The sequence below is a fragment of the Paramormyrops kingsleyae genome, chromosome 17 (genome assembly GCF_048594095.1).
Source record: "Paramormyrops kingsleyae isolate MSU_618 chromosome 17, PKINGS_0.4, whole genome shotgun sequence".
Taxonomy (NCBI): Eukaryota; Metazoa; Chordata; class Actinopteri; order Osteoglossiformes; family Mormyridae; genus Paramormyrops; species Paramormyrops kingsleyae.
Window position 1 is genome coordinate 2,003,008 of NC_132813.1, and position 22,084 is coordinate 2,025,091.

Genomic DNA, 22,084 nt, shown 5'->3' on the forward strand with positions numbered 1-22,084 from the left:
TGGAGGTCTGAATCTCCTGCGCATTCCAGGCATCACTCAGCCTTGCCCTTGGTGTATGGGCGCCGGGACCTGACTCAGGCACTGTGTCAGAGCCGCAGCTGAAGCATATTGATTTTAATGCGCTAACTTCCATTAGCCAGCTGCACAGGGGACCTCTGGCCTGGCATTGCTAGTCCTTTAAAAATTATTTTATTTTACCAGAATCTTTTATCCAAAGTGATGGGTAAGTGGGTCAATCAGTCCCCAAACAAAATGGCGTTAAGGGCTTTGCTCTGACAGTGAAATCACTCTGATGACCCTGGGATTTAAATCAGCAACCATCTGATCACAGGACAACGTCCTGTCCTGCTGAGCCACACGCTGCCCCCACAGCTGCTAAAAGGGGAGTCTGAGGTAATGGCAGCATAATAGAACCCAGTAAGCTGTTTGCTGGGTTCAGTCTTGACCCAACACTAATTACCCCACCTGCATCATTTTGGTGCTGAGGTAACAGATGAAAAGAGGCAGACAAATCACTCGACAGCCATGACTGTGTTTTATACGCTCGTTTATTGCTTTTTTTATAACAAAAATATCTCTCCACTTATTCCCTTTCATCACAGAGCAATCTTTACATTCCATCAGACAGGGAGCACTAATTACAAGCGTGTCTGTTTACACGGCGATCGGAGCGGAAGCGCCTTTGTGGGAAACGTCTGCAAAGTCGGTGGCAGGCAGGCAGGAACAGCACATGGGAGAGCTTATTTTATTTATCACAAAAAGCTGGGGCCTTTAATGAAAGATGAGATACTGAATAAATGATTAACAAGGCTGCTGTTTTTCAAGGGTTTCCCAAGGATTTCACAGAAACACAACGGCTCATGGACAGATATGGCAGCGTGAACTTAAAAGCGTTTCAGTTTAACACTGGAGGGCTGCCTTTCTGTGAGGAGCGATTTTATGACTTCTTTATTTTTTTACAAAAAAAAACATGCAAAGGTTTTTTTGAGAGTGGCCGCTCCTGGGATACAGTGGGAAATAAGTATATATATAATAATATATAGTAGGAAATTTCTGGCCAGACTGAGTGCAGCACAGGAGTCCCCAAATGACATGTCCTATGTGTCTAAAATGACAGGAGTCCCCAGATGACATGTCCTATGTGTCTAAAATGACAGGAGTCCCCAGATGACATGTCCTATGTGTCTAAAATGACAGGAGTCCCCAAATGACATGTCCTATGTGTCTAAAATGACAGGAGTCCCCAGATGACATGTCCTATGTGTCTAAAATGACAGGAGTCCCTAGATGACATGTCCTATGTGTCTAAAATGACAGGAGTCCCCAGATGACATGTCCTATGTGTCTAAAATGACAGGAGTCCCCAGATGACATGTCCTATATGTCTAAAATGACAGGAGTCCCTAAATGACATGTCCTATGTGTCTAAAATGACAGGAGTCCTTAAATGACATGTCCTACGTGTCTAAAATGTGGACATATTTTAGACACAACACGCAGGACGCAGGGCTCATTTTTATTAGCAGTTAAGTATCAGGGGTCAACTCTATGATTTAACCCTTAGGGGGACTCGGCCTCCTGAAGAAATACAGGACGTTACACCCCCCCCCCCCCCCATAAGTAAATCTGCAGAGAGGAGGAGGGAGCCCCACTGTAATGTCTGCCACGCCAGAGGAACGAAATGTACATGGAAATCCAAAATGTATGTGAAAAGTTGCTAAACGGTTTTAGAAAGACTATTTTTCCTGGTGGCTGAGACAAAAAATGGGCATTTAGAACTGCCTGTATTACATATGTGGGCAAAGCGAAGGATCCCATTTTCAGGGAAAGAGGAAAACCAAAGATGAAAATGCCTCTAAAGGAAAGTAACAGACGCCTGTGTGTCTGAGCTTCTGTCAAAGAAAGGTAACTTCCGAGGCAGGGAAGAGGCTGTCAAAGAAAGGTAACTTCCGAGGCAGGGAAGAGGCTGTCAAAGAAAGGTAACTTCCGAGGCAGGGAAGAGGCTGTCAAAGAAAGGTAACTTCCGAGGCAGGGAAGAGGCTGTCAAAGAAAGGTAACTTCCGAGGCAGGGAAGAGGCTGTCAAAGAAAGGTAACTTCCGAGGCAGGGAAGAGGCTGTCAAAGGCCCATCTGCCCAGGGCTCTTATGGACAGAAACAGTACGACACGTACATAGGCGCCGTATATAACCATAAGGGCTGCGTTTTGTCCCTTATGGCTTGGAAATACCATCTGTTCATGCGCAAGTCGCAAGAGAGCCAGCTGCCTCTCGACATATAAGATGGCATATTACATATTTCATGTTCCTCTTCTGTTTACCGTGCTGGTTGTACACATCTCTCTGGGTTACCCAGGGTCCATGTTTGCAGGAGTGGGCCAAAGAGAGTTAGCACAGACAGAGAGAGGGGGGGGGGAAGAAGCAGTGAGGGCCAGCTAACCTTAACGGACTAACCGAACTGTAGGGCTTGGGAGGAGCCAGCTGAGCTGAAGAGGGAGGGGAGGTAGAGTGAGGCATCTCTTATCTCTTATTCTCTTTCATGATTAACATAGGCTGAGTTCTTCTTTTTCCCAGCTACACCATTAATCATTATTAACACTCTTACCAATTAGCAGCAGACCTCCCCGCTCAATGTAAGGCACGCAGTGTTAATGACCACTCGTCCCATAAAAACCGGAGGTGCACAACTAGTAACAGCCTGAGGCCTGACACCCCAGTTCCCAGTCAAACGCAGGCTAACACTGACTGGCAGGCAGGTGCTGGGTCATGGTTTGGGTGTGAGGGGGGGGCATCCAGCTCTCTCCCCTCAGTTTCCTCACTGCTCTTTTTCTACCCCTGAACCTTTAATTGCAACATCATTTTCTGGGTCACCAATGAGCGGCTCCATTTTTTCCTACGAATGGATCGTTAATATCAGGTCACTGTGAATCTAGATAAATAGTCGACTCATAACCCAAACAAAGCTCAGGGAAGGTCGATTAGGGCACCACCGGCAAAATCCTTCCAGGAAACAACACTTTGTTTTGAGGTTTTGGAAAATGTTTAATAGAAATATCAACTACTTCATATAAAAGAAATATCTGGTAGCAAACTGTAAAATGTGGAGGCCCTGGATAAGTGGCAGTGAAGAGAAAAAACTGACAATAAATAAGTGGACGTCTTAGAGTTTGAATATTTTATGGCGTCGGTATTAATATTCAGAGTCAAGCGAATCCAAATGCTGTATGAGGAAATGTTTCACTAGGAATCTGCTTAGGATGCTGAACGTTTGTGAGAAACACGGCACCTCTAATGAGCTCGCCTTTGATGTGTGAGGCGAGCGCCGGAGCGGGGGGCGGGGGGCTCGACCCAGCACACAGGCGGTGAGGGTCCTACCTGAGAAGACAGACATGCACACGCACACACACACGCACGCACAGACACACACGCAGGAAGTGTAATTTACTACTGCAGAATGCCAAAGTAATGAAATAAATATTACTGCTTCCCAGCGGCAGCGTATTAATCGTGAGACGCTTTCGGCGAGAGTTTATTGTCTTAGAGTTCGATCGCTCGGACAGACTATGCATTCGTTTATCCGGGAAGCGTTCAGACACGCACGTGACAGAGGTTACAAAGCGGCACACTGCTCTCAGGGGACCCGCGGGAGACGCTGCCCGCGTCAGACAGCCTGAGAGAAGCGATCTGCATGGGCAGAGGGCGCTGTGACAGTCTGCTGTGGGGGAGACTCCCAGCATGCCCTGCTCACCGGGGCGGCCGGGAGTGGCAGACGCAGTCGCACTGCTCGTGGTGCTGGAGGTGGATCTCCTCCAGGACCCACTGGGCTCGGGTTCGTTTCCGGAAGAAGCTGGGTTCCGGGGAGAACTTCAGCACCTGGGGGGAGGGTCAAAGGTGAAGGGTACAACAAGCGGATCTGGTTAGTATACTGCAGCTGCAGTGGCATGTCCCATACAGTGCGGCGGTGCCCTGAAACGCGTGTCGGCTGCAGCGGCATGTCCCATACAGTGCGGCGGTGCCCTGAAACGCGTGTCGGCTGCAGCAGAGACAGACCTCATGGGATATGAGTTTGACGTATGTGACATTATAAAGGGCAGAAAGGTGTTTAATTCCACCTGTTCACCATTAGTGTCAAAATATAATTTCAGCAGTTACTGCTGGGTTGGGAGGTGCTGCTTCACCTTTCCTCACCAGTAAGATGTAGAAGATACTGGTTATCTGGCAAGAGTCTTGTCTTGTGTTCAGGTTCACATGGAAGTGTCAGCGTTGAGTAAGCCTGCATGAAGCTGTTGATTCTGGGCCCCCAGGTCTTTACAGTTTGCAGTGGGAGGTTTAAAGGAGCTGTGTTTGGATAACGAGCTGGGAGGGAGTCTGCGAGGGGGGGGGCATGAATGCTCAAAGTGATCGAAGTCTGAGTTGCGCTCATTACACCACGACGACAACATGGCTGTGGGTGTTTCTGGCAGAGAGCCGTAAGGGTGGCTTCTGGGTATTTCCCTGCCTCTACTGAGCTCTGCAATACTAAGTAATGAGCTCCCGTCACTAGGGGGCGCTGCGAGTGGTGGCAGCCGCACCTCGTACAGCTTGTCTGAGGTCTTGGAGGGGCTGCAGCTGCAGCTGTTCCAGCCGGAGGTGCCGCAGGCGCAGTTCCCGCCACAGCGCAGCACCAGCAGGCAGCGCGGGAAGAAGACGGCGCTGGTGACACGCAGCTCCTCCCGCAGGTTCACGGAGAGGTTCCGGGGGGTGCAGCTGTACCGCTTCACGTCCTCGTTCAGCCGGTCCAGGTCGACTGTGGGGGCAGGAGACACATGACCAGCTCAGTCACTCTGTTTTTATATGCTTTTATACAAGTTGATATTTTACCAGCTATTTAGCCAAGTGCCCTGATCCCACCCCCCCCCCCCCAAGACAGCTGTAATGCAAGGTGGGCTTCACTGTTTTCACAGGCAGGGTCACTTTCTGGTCATACATTTCTGACCTTTGTTTTTTCTCTGAAGGTACCTGTGATGTTTTCTTCTGTGGGACATGAATTAGTCACTTTCAGAAATGTATGACCTGGTTCCAGGCGACTGGTATAATCCCGATACACCTCCCCCACACCTGTGACTGGGGGCCCACGTCTGGTGGACCAGGGAGGTCAGGACCTTGTTATCGCGGAGGGTCACTGATCTCCTCATCTCTCTGAAACAGCATTTAGAAGGACTTCTCCATCCACAATGATATCCGTCAGCATCTGCATGGGAGAGCTGGGTGATGGTCGATTGTCTGTAGTTTCCTGTTGACTGTGGAACTCACCAACAGTGTATTCCAAGGGCAAATATTTGCTGAGAAAGCTGTGGTCTCATTGGCCGCCATGCCGGGGGTTGGGGGAATGGCGGATTGGGGGTGAGCCGGGAAGGCGAGCTCAGCAGACTCCCTCGCGGTGCTTTTGTTTTCGCTCGGCAAAGAATCAACACAGCTTCTGCTCCTCAGGATTCCCTGAAGTGCTGAGGGAGCTTGGCGTTACGAGCCGGGCTTACGGTTCCTTCTGAGGAGATCCGGCGAGTCCCAGCTGTGACACTGCTGTGAGATTCCAAAGCGACATCCCCACATCGCCCTGGTTCTCAGCACCCTGTACGTGGCTGTCTCTCTTCCATCCCAGTTTCTCCATTCTCTAGTCCTGGGGTGCAGCATGTGGCTCAATGGACTAAGCCTCTGTGCCCGTGATTGGAAGGTTGCCGGTTCGAGCCCTGGCCTCGGGAGAACAGTCACATGTCCATGGGCTCTTCAGCAAGGTCCTTAACCCCCAGCTCCATGTGGAGGGTGGCTGCACTTTGCTACCAAGCTTGCTCTCTATATCAGTGTCTGTCTGTCAAGGAGGGGGCAGGCAAAAAGAGAATTTCTTACTCACTAAAGTATTATTATCATAATCCTTGCTTCTGTGTTTCAGTTTGCTGAGTGCTGGCCGCAACCCTGCCCTGTCTCCCCCCCCCCGTCTCCGTCCCCTCCCACCTTGAAGGGGGCCGGTTCTGTAAACAAAGCCTTCCCCTGCTGCCAAGTCTCAGTCACGTGGTTCCACTTCTCTGTCCCGCCTGGACACTTCCTTATAAATTTATTAGCACTTATAATTGACTGTGGATAATAAAAAAGCATCAGTATATAACATAAACACTGCAGTTATTATCTCAATCTCTGGCTGCTTCTCTTGTTAAAACTCCACAGTGTTTTGTGGCCACTGTCTTGGGCTGAGTGCAGGGTGGGGGGTGTCTTGTCAGATCAGGATTGGAGGGTTGGCCCACAGGGGGCGTCACCTTTGTGCCTGCGCTCGTGGTGATAGGCCCGTGGCCGGTAGTGGCCCGCCTCCCAGTAGATGCCATCCATATCATCCTGCCAGGACTCAGGGTTCAGGTGCTTCAGCAGCTCCTCCACCGTGTCGAAGGAGGCGACCGTCTGGTCCAGGGCGGCGACGGCGTTCAGCGGGCCATCCGTGACGGCGGTGGGGGGTGTCGACGGGCCCTGTGCGGAAGGCAGGGGGTCATTACTAGGACAAACCGCAGGGATACAGACAGGAATGTCAATGGCAGGGCCGCTCAGAGAAACTGCACTGTGGAAGGTATAGGTCACTCCTCTTGGTATAGTACAGGGTATATAAGATTTCCCAATGACCAAAGCATCAAATGCGCTCGATGGATTTTTAAGTGTGTTTTCGGGACATGGGGCAAAGCAGCCTTGATGGGAGTAACAGGTGACTTACGGAGATGGAGAAGGTGACGGCCTCCCAGTTCCTCTCAGATGCTGAGGCTGGAGCACCATCCTAAGGGGTGAGATGGCGTAGCTGAGCACAGTGACCTGCTGGTGTCATTGTACCTCTATGATTAAAATGGTGAAACACAGCCTTAGTGATGCCGCTATGTGGCCCATAACAGGACATCCTGCATGTGTCTCTACGTGTCCCATCATTCACTGTAATGGTGACACTGGTGTCCCTATAGACGAGAACGTTGTCACCATGGAAGAGGACACTATTACAGTGTGGGCATGGTCCCTCTGAGTGACTCTACGTTATTTATTAGTGTCTTTGCCTGATAGACAGAGGGGGAGCAAACTTACCCACCCTATCAGAGCTAGAAGAACCCTTCGTGGGTGAGAGCAGCCAAACCCGGAGGCCTCTCCTGATGTGAGCCACACACATACACAATAAAGGGTGACTCGTCTGCCCATGTGACTCTCCGCTGCTCAACAGAGGCCCAGCTGTGACGTTTAAGTGTTTATGTGCTGCATCCTGTCCATAATATCCTCTCTGCAAACTTCCTGAAGTTCTATATGATGGCATTTCCTCATAGTGCCTAGACTGATGCTTTCAGTCAGTGGTTTCCATGCTCAAGAGTCTTGACTGATGGCATCGCGGTTCGGGAACCCGTCTTCACGTCCACGGCTGCCAACGACGCCAACATGTCGTCTGCCAGGCTAATGTCACCTTAGCCGCCACTCCTGAGACGTCTGCTGTCTTGGTCATAGATGGTCCTGCTACCCTAAAGGACTGGCCAGCTTGGCCATCCTGAGGCCCTAAGCATGATGGGAAGTTAACTGCTTATTTAACCATGCTGTCGTGGACGCCTCTGCTCTGTACCCGTCATCCTCAAGCACTTCCTGTGTTTTGGCAATAAGCTGCGCATAACAGAACATAATCACATATTCTGCGGGAAAGGACACCTGAGTGCTCATAGCACGGGGAAGCTAATTAAGGTAATTACAGCTTCAGCCTCGATGAAGAATAATGTGAAAGACCGCCGGCGCCCGGCCAGCGGTACAGGGCAGGGGGGACCTCCTCCTCCTCCTCCTCCTCGTATGATTCAATGTCGCGAGCAGCTGGTCGACATTACGCAGGCCCATAGATTCCAGTTTGTTTAACTGGTTTCCCAGAGATGGTGACGCATGGCCACACGCCCAGCTTGCTGGGGGCTGGCGGGACCCCGCCCTGACTCCTGTCCTCGCTGACCGAAGCCCCTGGCAGCAGCTCATGCCTGGTTGTTAACCCCCCCCCCCCCCCCCACCCCCCCACCGACCAACTCAGGGGTGGGAAAATCCGAGTTACTGGCAGGACAGGCAAAAACATTAATGTTTCCCCCCCATATCGCTTTCATCACTCAATCGTTTGCAAATCATGCTCCTCATTGTGAGTGAGGGCGAAGTTATACAGCCCCCACGGGGTCACCTGAGCCCCCCCCCTCCCCTAGAAGTTGGTTTTGACTTAAAGGGCTCCTTTACCTGTCTGATTGGGGATAAGAGGATGTTTTACATCTAAATATCCAGCAAATTCCAGCTTTCAGGTAACGCATGACAGGCTGCGTGGAACACCGTCGTCTGTAAGGCCGCACACTGTGTAGGCGTGTGACGCTGAGGAAGAAATCACCCCGTGGGCCACGCCGCATGCCACGACCTTCCTGACGCACGCCATTCCCACCGTGATCCCACCTTGCCGTCGCACACCCTCTGCATGCTGGGTTACGGGGTGGGGGGGGATTTCAGGATCAGCCAGCGAGACGCAGGGGGGACAAAGGGAAGCCGTGACCTCAGAAGTGCCCTGCCCGGCTGCTCTGACGGGCCACTTCGGAAACGGACTGTGCATCTGTCATTGGGAGGGCCGGATGACTCATGGAAAAGTGGGGGAAGGGGTGCTGACCATGTGCTGTGCAAACGTGTCGTGTGACCACCGCAATTTGATTACACTCCACTGGCCTGCGGGCCGTCCGGTGACGCGGAGTCGGACGCGGAGTAGGACGCGGAGTAGGACGCGGACGCCCGTGTCACAAGGCAGCCATCAGGCGGGCTGGATCAGGGGCCAAACTGCTGCTCTGTCACACTATTATTTCAGAAGCCTCTACAGATCAAATCAGATCCCTTAAAATGCCACTAGGACATTGTGTCATGGCCCCTTCACTGTTTCCGAGAGGGATTTATTACATGTTCCTGTCCCCAGCTGGGCCGTTTGTAAGGACGATGGGAAAGAGTCACTACCGGAATGTTCCAATAAGTTACGAATGAGCAAACTCGGACCCTTACCACCAGAGAGTAGTAGAGTTTGAAACCAGGCTTCACCACAAAGTAGTCGTCTGACTTGAAGGTGACCTTGACAGTGTTGGTGTTGGAGGTAATCCTCGGGGGGGTCTCTTTCTGCCCGCACCACCGTCCCCAGATGATGGTGCTGGTCTCCGATACGTCTTCCACCTCCACAAAGTCATACCTGTGAGGGATTGGTAGAGACCTCCTGCACAAGCTGCTGGAGAAGTGCCCACTCTCCTGTAATCGCTCAGTCAGCTCACGAAAATATCCTTCTGTTACAGCTTCTGGAAAAGCGACGTGAGCAGGACTGCAAGACACCCGGGGATGTAGGAAATGGCCCCTCATTGCAGCAGCAGCAGCACCTGCCCTGGGTTTTTGACCCTATGACCTACTGGTTACATGTCTGCTGCTTGTAGAAGATGCCACCTAAATTGATGTACAACGTGGGCCAGATTGGTTCCCAGGGTCACTTCAACATGCCAGGAGGTTTCCCAACCTCCCCTCCATGTGGCCTGGAAGGGGCACCTGATTGGCCAGTGATAAATTGGACCACCCACCCAAGGAGAGCTTTCTAAAGGAAAAATACTTTTCAGGTTCAGTGGGGCTGAGGGGGCTGACAACAGAGAGTGTCTCTGTCTCTCTCTCCATTTTTCTGTCCATAATGATCCTCAATCTCCTTGAGGCAAAATTCAATTGGAATAATGTCAACAAACCCACAATCCATGACTGTATATGAGGATGTAAGTCTATCTGCTGTGTGGAATCATCACCACGGAGTTTTCTAACTCCCCACCCACCCCAGCCCCTCACCTGCACACGTCATTCTCCGCGTCCTCCAGGCCGAAGTGGCGGTCGAAATCCAGCTGGATGCGAGAGTTTTCCTGCGAGATTAGCTTCCAGGAGAGCAGCACGTTGCGGGGGTAGCCATTGGGGTAGCGGGGGCTCTGGATGTGTCCCTCCCCCAGTACATGGATGGTCTCTTCATTCCGGTACAAGTCTGTTAGCGGCCACGACTAAATTAGTGGGTTTAAAATAAAGGAGAGACAAACAAGGACAGCAGGAGCGCAAGCAGGACACTCTGGAAGCTTCTACTACACAGAAGTTCTGTTCATGTAGAACAGGGGTGGGAAACCTGACCCATGGAGAGCCGCTGTGGATGCGGGTCTTTGGGATGACCTCTCAATAAGCCAGTAACAAAGCAGAGGTTCTCAACTCCAGTCCTGGGGACCCACAGTTACTGGCTGATTGAGAGGTCATCCCAAAAACCTGCACCCACACCGGCCCTCCATGGAACAGGTTCCCCACCCCTGATGTAAAAGAAACCTCAGCCATGTCGATTTATCATAGAGAGTGTAAACACTGGTGACATTTATTTCAGTGCAGTGAGCCTCCACTCTGATCCCAGACAGTACTTTCATAGAAAAACATTGTTTCTTTCAAGCCACAAAGCAAACTATATAAAATACTATGTTAAAGTGATAAAAACAGGACAATTGTGAGAATGTATGATCCATGTGGTGTATGTGTTTATTAGTGTTGATAAACACAGTGTACAGAGGCACGGACAGGCACTGACCACTTTCCGAAGACCCTGATCACGTACGGAGGCAATGACTATGTATGGAAGCACAGACAGTCAATGACCACGTACCGAGGAAGACAGACACTGACTGTGTACCAAGGCACAGAGAGGCACTGATCGTGTACCGAGGCACAGAGAGGCACTGATCGTGTACCGAGGCACTGATCGTGTACCGAGGCACAGAGAGGCACTGATCGTGTACCGAGGCACATAGAGGCATTTATCGTGTACCGAGGCACAGAGAGGCACTGATCGTGTACCGAGGCACAGAGAGGCACTGATCGTGTACCGAGGCACTGATCGTGTACCGAGGCACAGAGAGGCACTGATCGTGTACTGCCTGCACCGTGTTTTTGGTGGGAAATGTAGCTGTGGGAAGTATTTCAGCAACAGGCCATCCAGGCAGATCAGCTACGAGCTACAAGGCAGAGGGGTGACTGTCACTGACCTCTTACATGTAACCTGACCTCTAGCTTACACAGAGGAAGCTGACATCCTAAAATCTGCAGGATGCTTGCTAAAATACTTCATTTTCCATAAGTTCTTTCTGTGTTCTCACTCAGAAGGAAACTTACAGCCGGCTTCTCACTGTTTCCACGGTGATGCCAGGACCTGAAACTCACCGGCATGCCCCTTTGGAAGACCCACCTGCATGGCATGACATCGTTTACATTATTATGACGTGATGACAGTCTCCTTTTAAGTGCGGCTGCCTTGTCATTTGAAACCTGGCAGGTGCAGAATGCCTGCGGCTGGCAGGATGACTGACAGGGTGAGGTTCATTACCAGTCAGGCTGACGGGATGCGACTCTCACGCAGGCGATGCACGGATTCGGCAGAAAAACAGTCGATCAGCCACATTGCGAACGACGGCTCCGCTCTCCTGGCTCGACCCAAATCCAGCAGTAAAATAATGACTCGCAACTGGAATAATACTGGTGACTCGGAAGAAGCACATCCTGAAGGGTGAGCCGCTTAAGGGCAAGACGGAAAGCGCGAGACGGCAGGGAGGCGGTGGAGGCAGCCAATAGACTCTTTGCCATCTCTGACACTCGGTGTCCCCCTGTGTCACACATACGCTGCTGTCCCCAGATCTCGACAGGGGCGCCGTATAAGTGCTGGAAGGCTCAACTGGACAAATCATTCAAGAATCCCGGGGGAATGAAAAGCCGCCCTTAAAATTGAGTGGCAATGAAACCGAACAGCCCAGAATCAAGCTTGATGACTGGGATTTAGAACCGGTGTCCTGAGGAACCGCACTCCAGCCTCATCTTCCATTATCAAATGCAGGATAAATGAATAATCTTCCCATGGCTCATTCATGAGTCCATCGCGTTCTGTGGTACTTTTAGTACCACCTAATCGAGTACATCATGCAGAACCGGCCATCACCAATGAACCAAGGTAAAGTTAAGGAGAGAATTATAATGGGTTAGTCCAGTGTTTCCAAACCTAGTCCTTGGGGAACCCCGGACAGTCCAGTTTTTGCTCCCTCCCAACTCCCAGCCAGTCAGGAACACTGAATACCTGGTACAGGTGCGCTGAGAGCTGAGAGGAAGCAAAAATGTCGACTGTCCAGGGTTCCCCGAGGACTGGGTTGGGAAACACTGGGTTAGTCGAACAGCCCTAAGGGTGATGTTGCACTCAGTGTGAGAGTCATTTCTAAAATGCATCACGAGGTGAGCTGGATCCGCTTTGTAAAAACCCTGACGGGCACCAAGGTACGGAACCCAAGCTGCAGATCTGTATGTGTGGCGCCAAACCCACCTCCACCGAGCCAGAAGCAGAGCCCTGCCTCACCGGTGCTGTTCTAAAGCCCTGTTTGTCTGCTGAACCTGAAGCTGTGATTCTTTACTGGGGATAAAAGTGTAGGGCCAGATTGACCCCCCCCCCCCCCCCCCCCGCCAAAGCCGAGGCCTCCTCTGCTTGCTAGCCAGTGTCCAAGTCCTTATCAGACAAGCAGATCCAACAGGAACAAAAGCAGCTTCTCCGTGACGTCCGTCCGTGTTTTCAGAGCTCCTGCTGGACCATGACGGCCTGCGGCTTCCGGAACCATCTCTGTGATGTTTATATCGAGCAGCTTTGTTAAGCTCGCATTTCCTGCATCCCTCATTGTGGGCGGTGGCGGTGTGTCATGCACGTCTGAGACTGGGCTGGGAACGCTGATGAGGTATTTCTTCACGGTCAGTGGTCTTTCAGCGGGTGTGTCCTCTAGCTCTCTTACTGTACTGAGACATCCTCTTGTCCTCTTGGTTCATGGTTCAGTGTCCATCAAGGGCACTCTTCATTTTAGAGCAACGGGGAGCAGTGGGTTAGGAATCTGGCTTCAGTGCCCGGACAACTTCTGCTGTTGTACCTTTGATAAAGGAAGCAACTTCAGGTAAATTATGAAGCCATTCCGAAAGTCAGGCGGGATGATAGTTCTGCGGCTAAAGCCCCTCATGAGGTCCTCATGCAGTTCAAGGTGCTCAGCACTTTGTGGGGGCGTGAGCTGAGTGTCACGGAGACTTTCACGGGCTCAAGACCAACGTCTGAGGGCCACAGAGCTGGAGAGGCAGAAGGTTCCTGAAATGAGGTACAGGTGATGGTACAGGTGATGGTACAGGTGATGGAAAGGCACTTTGCTGTTGGTGTGTTAGCATTAGCTACAAGGGGTGTGTGTGTGTGTGTGTGTGTGTATGTGTGTGAGAAAGAGAGAGAGGTGCTGTCTTTCACATGCTGGGCCCTCAGTGTCCCCCCCAGACACTATGAGGGCCCAGTATCAGAGCCGCCCCTCTACAGAACCGGGCCGGGTTAGGCGTCATGGAGACAGGCTCTAAAATAAAATGCTGAAAATAGTGGCACACACGGGAAGGGTGTGGTTTGCACGTACGGGTGTCGCACGTGAAGCCGACCGCTAAGCGTGAGCCTCACACGGTTATATTTGGCTCACGTGTCCCGCCGCATCCCCAATTAGTTGCACAATCTTCACTTGAATAACTATTCCAGCGTGACGCCACTAGCAGCCAAAGCGTGGCTCATTTGCGGCTTCACACCGTTTCCAGTCACACCCCGGCTTTTGTTTTTATTTCGCTGAAGCTCCTCCTCGCAGACGTGCATGGCCGCAGAGACGTCTGCTGCAGTCGCGCATGGCTGAGGATAGGAAAAGTGGCTGGTCCAGAATGCATTTCTTCACCTTGCCACCAGGGTTCACCAGCATTCGGCCCAGGATACTCTGGAAGGAACCGGAAGGTCCGCTCATCTGGCCACTTCCAAAGTCTACAGGATCGGGGGTGTCCTGTACTCTCTGGGAATGATTTTGTCATCATTTTAATGCACATGTGTTTAACCAGCCTCACCGCCACCCCCCTTTACCATGGCTTACAATGACTCGGCCTGTCGCTCAGAGGAAAGGTTCCGCGTTTGCTGCATTTATTCGGTACACATGCATACCGAACCGAAAGACCCGTACCGAAAATGTATGTGTACCGTTATACTCCTAATACAAGTGCCTGCTAAAAAAATTAATTGGCCACCCTGTAGCATCATATCAGGACTTTAACGTCAGGCATGAGGAATGCGAGCTAGCCGACAGCAGGCAGGCCTCTGATAAACGCCAACGTAAATAAATGAGGAAAAGCCTCTTTAAGCCGTGAGTTACGACGCCCTCAGGTCTGTTACTTTGGTGCGGTTCTGTCGTTAAGCCCGCAGTGCCGCACAGCTCGCTCACAGACGTGACTCACGCTCTTACAGCGCGAGCACGCGGCTGACAGTCTTATCAGCAGGGCTTCCTGCCGTTAGAGTGTGATAAACGGGGGGGACGCGCTCCCGTTATGGACACAGACGCGGCCCTCAGCGAGACGGACTACTGCAGCGCGGCGCAGGCTTATAAGGAAAAAGCAAAGTGCCATTTCACTCATCATCCGGGTCGCTAGAGTGTCGATGCTGGCAACTTCATTGCTGGCATAAGGAGGATAGAAATACCCCTTTTCAGCTGGGGGGGCACAGTGTTTGGCTGCAGAAAGGTGACCCCCCAATGTCAAGCATTCTTGTTGACAGGGTTGTTACTCTCGAATTCCCAAATGCCCTGCCTGTGTATTAACAGCGAGAACGAAAACCTCACCTCCTTTCCTGTGATTGGCTGAAACCCTTAACTACTAACCTGCTACACTGCCTCGCACCCCCCCCCCCAAGCAGAGCAGCTCCAAGCATTGGAGACGTCAGGCGGGGCACACGGGACCCCCCCCAGCTGACAGTACAATCCATCTCCGTTACCCAACTTAATGAAAAACAAATTCTCCGGCAAAAATGCAGAGTAAACAAGGCTGGGGGGGTGGCTTCTGTCCCCATATAACCCCTACTGCAATATCAATATCTGCTCGCACGCTATACATCATGGCGGCCCCCAGCAGCGCAGGGGACGCCATCGATCTCATGGCGCGTGCTGCACATGTCACAAGTTACATTGCAGATGAGAGCTGATCCTGAATAATACATCAGAGCAGAGATATGGGCGGGTGTCTGTGCACCAACTGTCTGCCAACTTCACTCAGACTCCGGTACTGACTCCGAGTCATCAGGCCGAGGCTCCATCCCAGAAGTAAAAACACACTTTGGTGAATTAATTTGACATTTACTTGAGCTAAATCACCCGATATTTAGCTACAGCCGTCTATGTTAAGGCAGGGTGCACACACACAGACACACACACAGACACACACACACACAGACACACACACAGACACACACACAGACACACACACACAGACACACACACACACAGACACACACACAGACACACACACACAGACACACACACAGACACACACACAGACACACACACAGACACACACACACAGACACACACACACAGACACACACACAGACACACACACAGACACACACACAGACACACACACAGACTCTTTCCTTCACCTCTCGGGGGAGAGACACTTTGCCCCAGAGCTGCTGTGTATGTTCTGGATTGATGACTCTGCCCTGACAGGTGGAGGGAGGTCCTGATTAACCCCCCCCCCCCCCCCCCCCCCCCCCCATAGCCCAGAAAGAAAGGGGGAGTTCCTGAAATGGCAAAGGAGAGAGACTCTAGCAGTGGGGGCACGTATAGCGCTACCCTGGGACAAAGCCAGCCGGAGAGTGAAGATCTCTAATGGGGATTGGACGGGTCGGCCCAGTATCAGGCAGCCTGTAGCCGCCATTTGGTCCCAGCTCACGATTCAGAGGGACCGTGAGCCCTAACTAAGCTCCCATTTGTAAAATGACAGTTTCTCTAAATCTTCGCTTTGGTCCTTCTCCCTCAGATCCCGTTCCTGGACGTCTGATCCTAAGCTACTGGACCAAATACCCACAGATGCCGCTTTCCACAGGAGTCCAGGGAGGAGATTCCAAGGCCCATTTCTCAGAACCGGGCTGGCTTTGGCGGGTCTTGAGAGGGTGACGTGTGGAGAGCCATAATGAGGGATGTGAATAGCGTGAGGGTTGACAAGGGGGGGGGCATTAATCACACGTCTTGTGGGGGATGTAATGGCTTCTCAATTGATGCCTGTCATTTTTGTGGATCATGTAAAGGAGGAGATCTGTAAACCATGGGAGACCCCCCCACACACGCACACACACGTAGGGTAAACATATCCTTATGGGGACCGCTCATTCATTTCAATGGGAAAAATGCTAACGCTATCTATGACAACCTTAACCCCCACCCTGCCCTAACCATAACCATAAGTAACCTAACAAAATACAGGAGTTTTTGCATTTTTAGTTTTTTCATAGCAGTCACCGATTTTTATAAAATAGAGTTTTCCCTTATGGGGACCAGGAAACCGGTCCCCATAAGGAAAAAAAAACAGATATTTATCACGTTATGGGGACATTATGTCCCCATAAGGATAGGTAAACCCGCTCACACACACACACACACACACACACATTCTGGCTCTGCCCCCCAGTGATGTCGCCCTCAGGCCCTCTCCCATGTTCCCTGTCTTCACACTTGATGCAAAAGTCCCTTTTTAATTACAATCCTAAAATGACGACACCTCCCTCCATAGCCCCATTCCCACCATCGCTGCTCCCATGAGGAATCAGAGGCCCCCTGTCTGGACTCTGGCTGTAGTTTTCTAGGCTGGTGTTTGTTTGTTTTTTGCCTCTTCTGGATGTTACTTTGATCCCCACAAGGGAACCTATGGTTTAAAAGCAAATCCCAGGAAGTCACATCCTCCTGAGTCTCAGTTTATGGAAAACATGTCTTGAAATTGCCCTGGAGTTTCAAATCCTTTCCATAGGAAACCCAGGGCCTCCGGTGTGGTCTAACAGAGCTCTCTGACAATGCCTCAAATAGAAGAAAGTGCTTCTTTAACCCAGAGGACACGTTTCTCAGAGTCTGAGACACCCCCACCGCCACCCCCACCCTTAATCACCCCTTAGGGGGTATCATCTCCACCTGGGGGCAGCCCTCTACTGACCCAGCGAGGGCAAGGGAAATCGGCCCCACACCCCACTGGGACACTCCCAGCCACCAAAGCATTAATCTCGTTCTGGTGCTGCAGCCATGGAAGGTCACGGGAGGCCCATCCGGCCTATACAGCACCGGCCATCTCCCACAACACCCCCCGATCCAGCCCAGACTCGAGCTGGCGTTAGATACGCATATCAAAGTGACTCACAGACATTCACCACCACAGCAGAGCGTGAAACGCATGCGCCGGGTCTGTGCCACGAGGATGCCAAGAAAGTGCTAGAAAGTTATGAGGTCTGGGTTTGAGTCCTAACTCATCGCTCATCACAGCTTCAGCTCTGACACAGCAGAAATATGCATCAGTTATCCTCCCAAACTTTGAATTTCCCTTCTGAATTGACTGACAGGAGACTCAGGGATCAGACTGGAGATGGCAGAAGGGAGCAAGTGTCACCCCCACGCCAGCGGTGTGTCCGCAGGGACTGTCTCTTGGCACAAGGCCAACGGCTCTGTCCCTCAAAACGGCAGGGCTGCCCCCAGCTGGAGAGCTGCCATTGAGGCTCGGAAATCATCTAAACCAGTGTTTGCCAACCTGGCCACCAGGGACCCCCAGACGGTTCTCGTTTTTGCTCCTTCCCAGCTCACTGCTGGGAGAGGGAGCGTTTTGGTCCCTCTCCGCGAGCTGGGAGGGACCAAAAATGTAGACTGTCTGGGGGTCCCTGAGGATCAGGTTGGCAAACACTGATCTAAACCACAGCAGGTAAGAAAGCCTCACGGCTATTAATGACAGGGCTGCACATCATTAGCAGCTGCACACAGTCCCAGGGGGGAACCCCTTCCGAGTGTAACCTGCCCTGAGAGCCAGCTAGAGGGGCCGGTCTGTGTATGTCCCGCTCATCCTGAGAGCCAGCTAGAGCGGCCGGTCTGTGTATGTCCCGCTCATCCTGAGAGCCAGCTAGAGCGGCCGGTCTGTGTGTGTCCCGCTCATCCTGAGAGCCAGCTAGAGCGGCCGGTCTGTGTGTGTCCCGCTCATCCTGAGAGCCAGCTAGAGCGGCCGGTCTGTGTGTGTCCCGCTCATCCTGAGAGCCAGCTAGAGGGGCCGGTCTGTGTGTGTCCCGCTCATCCTGAGAGCCAGCTAGAGGGGCCGGTCTGTGTGTGTCCCGCTCATCCTGAGAGCCAGCTAGAGCGGCCGGTCTGTGTGTGTCCCGCTCATCCTGAGAGCCAGCTAGAGGGGCCGGTCTGTGTGTGTCCCGCTCATCCTGAGACTCAGCTAGAGCGGCCGTTCTGTGTGTGTCCCGCTCATCCTGAGAGCCAGCTAGAGCGGCCGGTCTGTGTGTGTCCCGCTCATCCTGAGAGCCAGCTAGAGGGGCCGGTCTGTGTGTGTCCCGCTCATCCTGAGAGCCAGCTAGAGGGGCCGGTCTGTGTGTGTCCCGCTCATCCTGAGACCCAGCTAGAGCGGCCGGTCTGTGTGTGTCCCGCTCATCCTGAGACTCAGCTAGAGCGGCCGGTCTGTGTGTGTCCCGCTCATCCTGAGACCCAGCTAGAGCGACCGGTCTGTGTGTGTCCCGCTCATCCTGAGAGCCAGCTAGAGGGGCCGGTCTGTGTGTGTCCCGCTCATCCTGAGACCCAGCTAGAGCGGCCGGTCTGTGTGTGTCCCGCTCATCCTGAGACTCAGCTAGAGCGGCCGGTCTGTGTGTGTCCCGCTCATCCTGAGACCCAGCTAGAGCGACCGGTCTGTGTGTGTCCCGCTCATTCTGAGAGCCAGCTAGAGCGACCGGTCTGTGTGTGTCCCGCTCATCCTGAGAGCCAGCTAGAGCGACCGGTCTGTGTGTGTCCCGCTCATCCTGAGAGCCAGCTAGAGCAGCCGGTCTGTGTATGTCCCGCTCATCCTGAGAGCCAGCTAGAGCGACCGGTCTGTGTGTGTCCCGCTCATCGTTGGCAGCCGCAGAGTGGCTGAATTCCAGGTATTTATGCCACTCAGCAGGCCTACTGTCAGAGACTGAAAGGAGCGCTTTGTTGGGAGGGGGGAGGATTTGGGAGGTGAGCTGCCCCAGGTGATTCAAGTGATGGCAGGTAGGCCAGCAAGTAGGGGCTGTTAACTGAGTATGGCTGGCCAGCTGTTAGAAGATACCTTCTTAGGCTGGTCTGCAGCATCTAGCAGGCAATTGAGGATTATGAATTGCTATCAAACACTAGGGAAATGAAGAAAACACTACAGTAGCTGCTGTCAGAGGACACCACAGTTACCCCGTCTGCTTGCAGCAGTGATGCACCTTCTTTATGCTTTTAATCTCTTTACATGTTTATGCTCCACCAAAACTGAAAGAGGATCAGCGAACCAACAATTGGATATCCCAACAAGGACAGAGAAGAAATAGAATCTTCCAAAAGCACCCAGATCAGAGGGGATATCCCGACAAGCACACAGAGCTGAGGGGATATCCCGACAAGCACACAGAGCTGAGGGGATATCCCAACAAGTACACAGAATAGATGGGATATCCCGACAAGCACCCAGGTCAGAGGGGATATCCCGACAAGCACACAGAGCTGAGGGGATATCCCGACAAGCACACAGAATAGATGGGATATCCCAACAAGCACACAGAGCTGAGGGGATATTGCAACAAATATTCAGCAGAAAGTAAATACAGATTAGTGCCTCCAAGAATAGTTAGTGAGCAGCAGTGTGTTACAGTGTGTAATACAGGCTTAATCTGCTGAGCTTCAGTAATGCCAGTTGGACATAACATAGAGACACCATAACGATCATAACGGCACGATCTCCTGCAGAGAAAAAGCACAATCTCGCCACATCCAGGTGAATCAGAAGGTGAAGGACATACTTAAGTTTCAGCAGCGGAGGCGGTGAAGCTCTCGGGGGGAAACAGCGGCGGCCAAAAATGAGCGCAGAGGACGCAACCCCCCCGAAGGCCATGCAGCCGGGTCCCTGCCCCAGCTCTCTCTTCCCATGTATTTACACATGGAGCCAAAGTGTAGCTGATACAATGGTATTTACATCTCTCTCTGACAAAGAAGTACAAGTCCGCGAAGTGTAAGTTTGAGACTTTTCAGACGTTACTGGGAGCTGCTGCCTCCAGGCTGACCCTGGACCCATGACGGCCGGACTAGATGATGATCAACTGTGTCTCCCTTTGGGGACGGACCGGGTATGATAGCCGAACAAGAGAACTCCTCTGAGAAAGTGTATGTTACAAAAACAGCCATTAGAAAGACGCAAAGTTGTACATGTAGGAATATGATCCCGTATTTCTGTTATGCATCTGTAGATTTATTACAGTTATTAGGCGGCTGCTCCTCGCTGGCCCCGATGTACCCGAGCGTAAAGCGGCGTGTGAGGAAGGGGAACCGCCGCGACTGAGCCTGCGGGGCGCTGATAAGCCCCCCCGACATCCCAGGCCGACCACACGGGGTCATTCGGCTTTTTTAGTTTGTTACCTAAGCTTTGTTTTACAGGCAGATTACAAAGTAATAACAAAGACAGTGTATAACGTGTGAAAGTGAACTTCGTCAAAGTCCTCGGTCATGCCAATGACAGGCGTAACGTGCCCGTGAACGCATAAAGAATATGTTTTAATAAGCCTATAAACATTTTACAGTATGTTTATCATCGCAAGTAAATTAAAAAGCGAAACACATATACCACATGGAGACATCAAAAACATTTAAACTGTGCCTTTCATATGCAATTTATATTAGTAACGGAGCCGGTAAGTTCAACAAGTTAAACGCACTTTGTTCAAATGAATCTGAACGCAGAAAAAAATCTATTTTTAACGCACTAATAACAAGCTTGACAAAGGCGTAGAAATAATCTCTCATTACCGCAACATGAAAATACGTGACAAACACAGTGTCCTGCAGCCGATCATCCCCCTGCAGAATTAAACGTGCCATGGCTTATAAATAACTAACAGTTTGCGGCCGGTTCGGACTCACCGTCGCGCCGCGGATTGGCGGCTCTCAGCGCCTTGGCTGCCTGGGCTTGGGCTTCCGCGGCTCGGTACGGAGAGCCGGCGATCGCCGCCGTCACCACGAGTACCAGAAACTGCATCTGGCTCGCCCGTGTGTCCCCCGAGGAGCGGCTCTACGGATCCCGACTCCGGTGTACTGACTTAGTGATCTTTGCGAAGTTTTCGGGACTTTCTCACATAATTACTCTTGTGAAAAGCGCAGGTTGATATTCTGCAGGCAGATGGACGGAGGAGACAGCGGGCACCCTGCTTTACGCGTGCAGATAGGATGGGGTCGAGAAAAAAGCACACCAAAATATTTATAGGATGTTTTACCGACCAGATGAAGTTAGACAGACGTGCACAGGGACACCAGTCCTGGTTAAAAGACCGCAAAACGCAGCCCTGCAGCATCCAGATATCCCGGTGTAAAAGTTACGTAGGCAGTGAGGTTTTCCAGCAAACATCCACCACCTCCTCCCGATCCCGACTAGGAAATACGGCAGTGGGAAAATAAACCCCCGAAGGAAACTTCACTTAGGGCAAAACAAAAGGAAAGGGCCGGGGTGACCGCTTTTACGCACAAGGAAAAATATTTTCACAGAGCAGGACATATCTGGATAAAAAAAACAGCGCTCTTTACACGAAGATGGACTTATAAAGCGCCTATAAACAGGCACTGCGTTTTATAAGTGCATTTTGTGGCGTGTAAAAGAACACTGGTGTTTGTTGTTCCTTTAAGTGGATAAACGTAATTATGCTCTTTTATGTACACTATCTGAAGCATAAAATACACGTTCACTGTTTTATGGGATATGGATCCATATTTTTCCTGCCTTTTCTGCCCTTTGAATCCTGCCATTAGTAAATAAGAGAAATCTTAAGCATGAAAATGGCAGTAACTACACAACAGAAACTTGAAATGTCAAGCGTCCCATTTAGTGGGGGATCAGACTGAGAGGCTGATTTAGTGTAAACAGGCAGGGCCAGATCTAGCTGTAGGCACAATAGGGCCGGATCAGGAGAGGGGGACCCCAGC

At 51.6% G+C, this 22,084-nt stretch overlaps 1 protein-coding gene across 1 annotated transcript; it reads right to left on the reverse strand.

Moving 5' to 3' along the window:
- Window positions 1-530: 530 nt before the first annotated feature.
- Window positions 531-21,563, reverse strand: pdgfd (platelet derived growth factor d). Its single transcript, XM_023792679.2, has 8 exons — window positions 21,386-21,563; window positions 21,032-21,277; window positions 9,846-10,032; window positions 9,036-9,216; window positions 6,727-6,786; window positions 6,284-6,488; window positions 4,568-4,782; window positions 531-3,869 (listed from the first exon to the last, which is right to left on the reverse strand). The coding sequence occupies exons 2-8, from the start codon at window positions 21,144-21,146 to the stop codon at window positions 3,741-3,743; spliced, it is 1,092 nt and encodes a 363-aa protein (XP_023648447.1). The 5' UTR covers window positions 21,147-21,277; window positions 21,386-21,563; the 3' UTR covers window positions 531-3,740.
- Window positions 21,564-22,084: the final 521 nt, after the last annotated feature.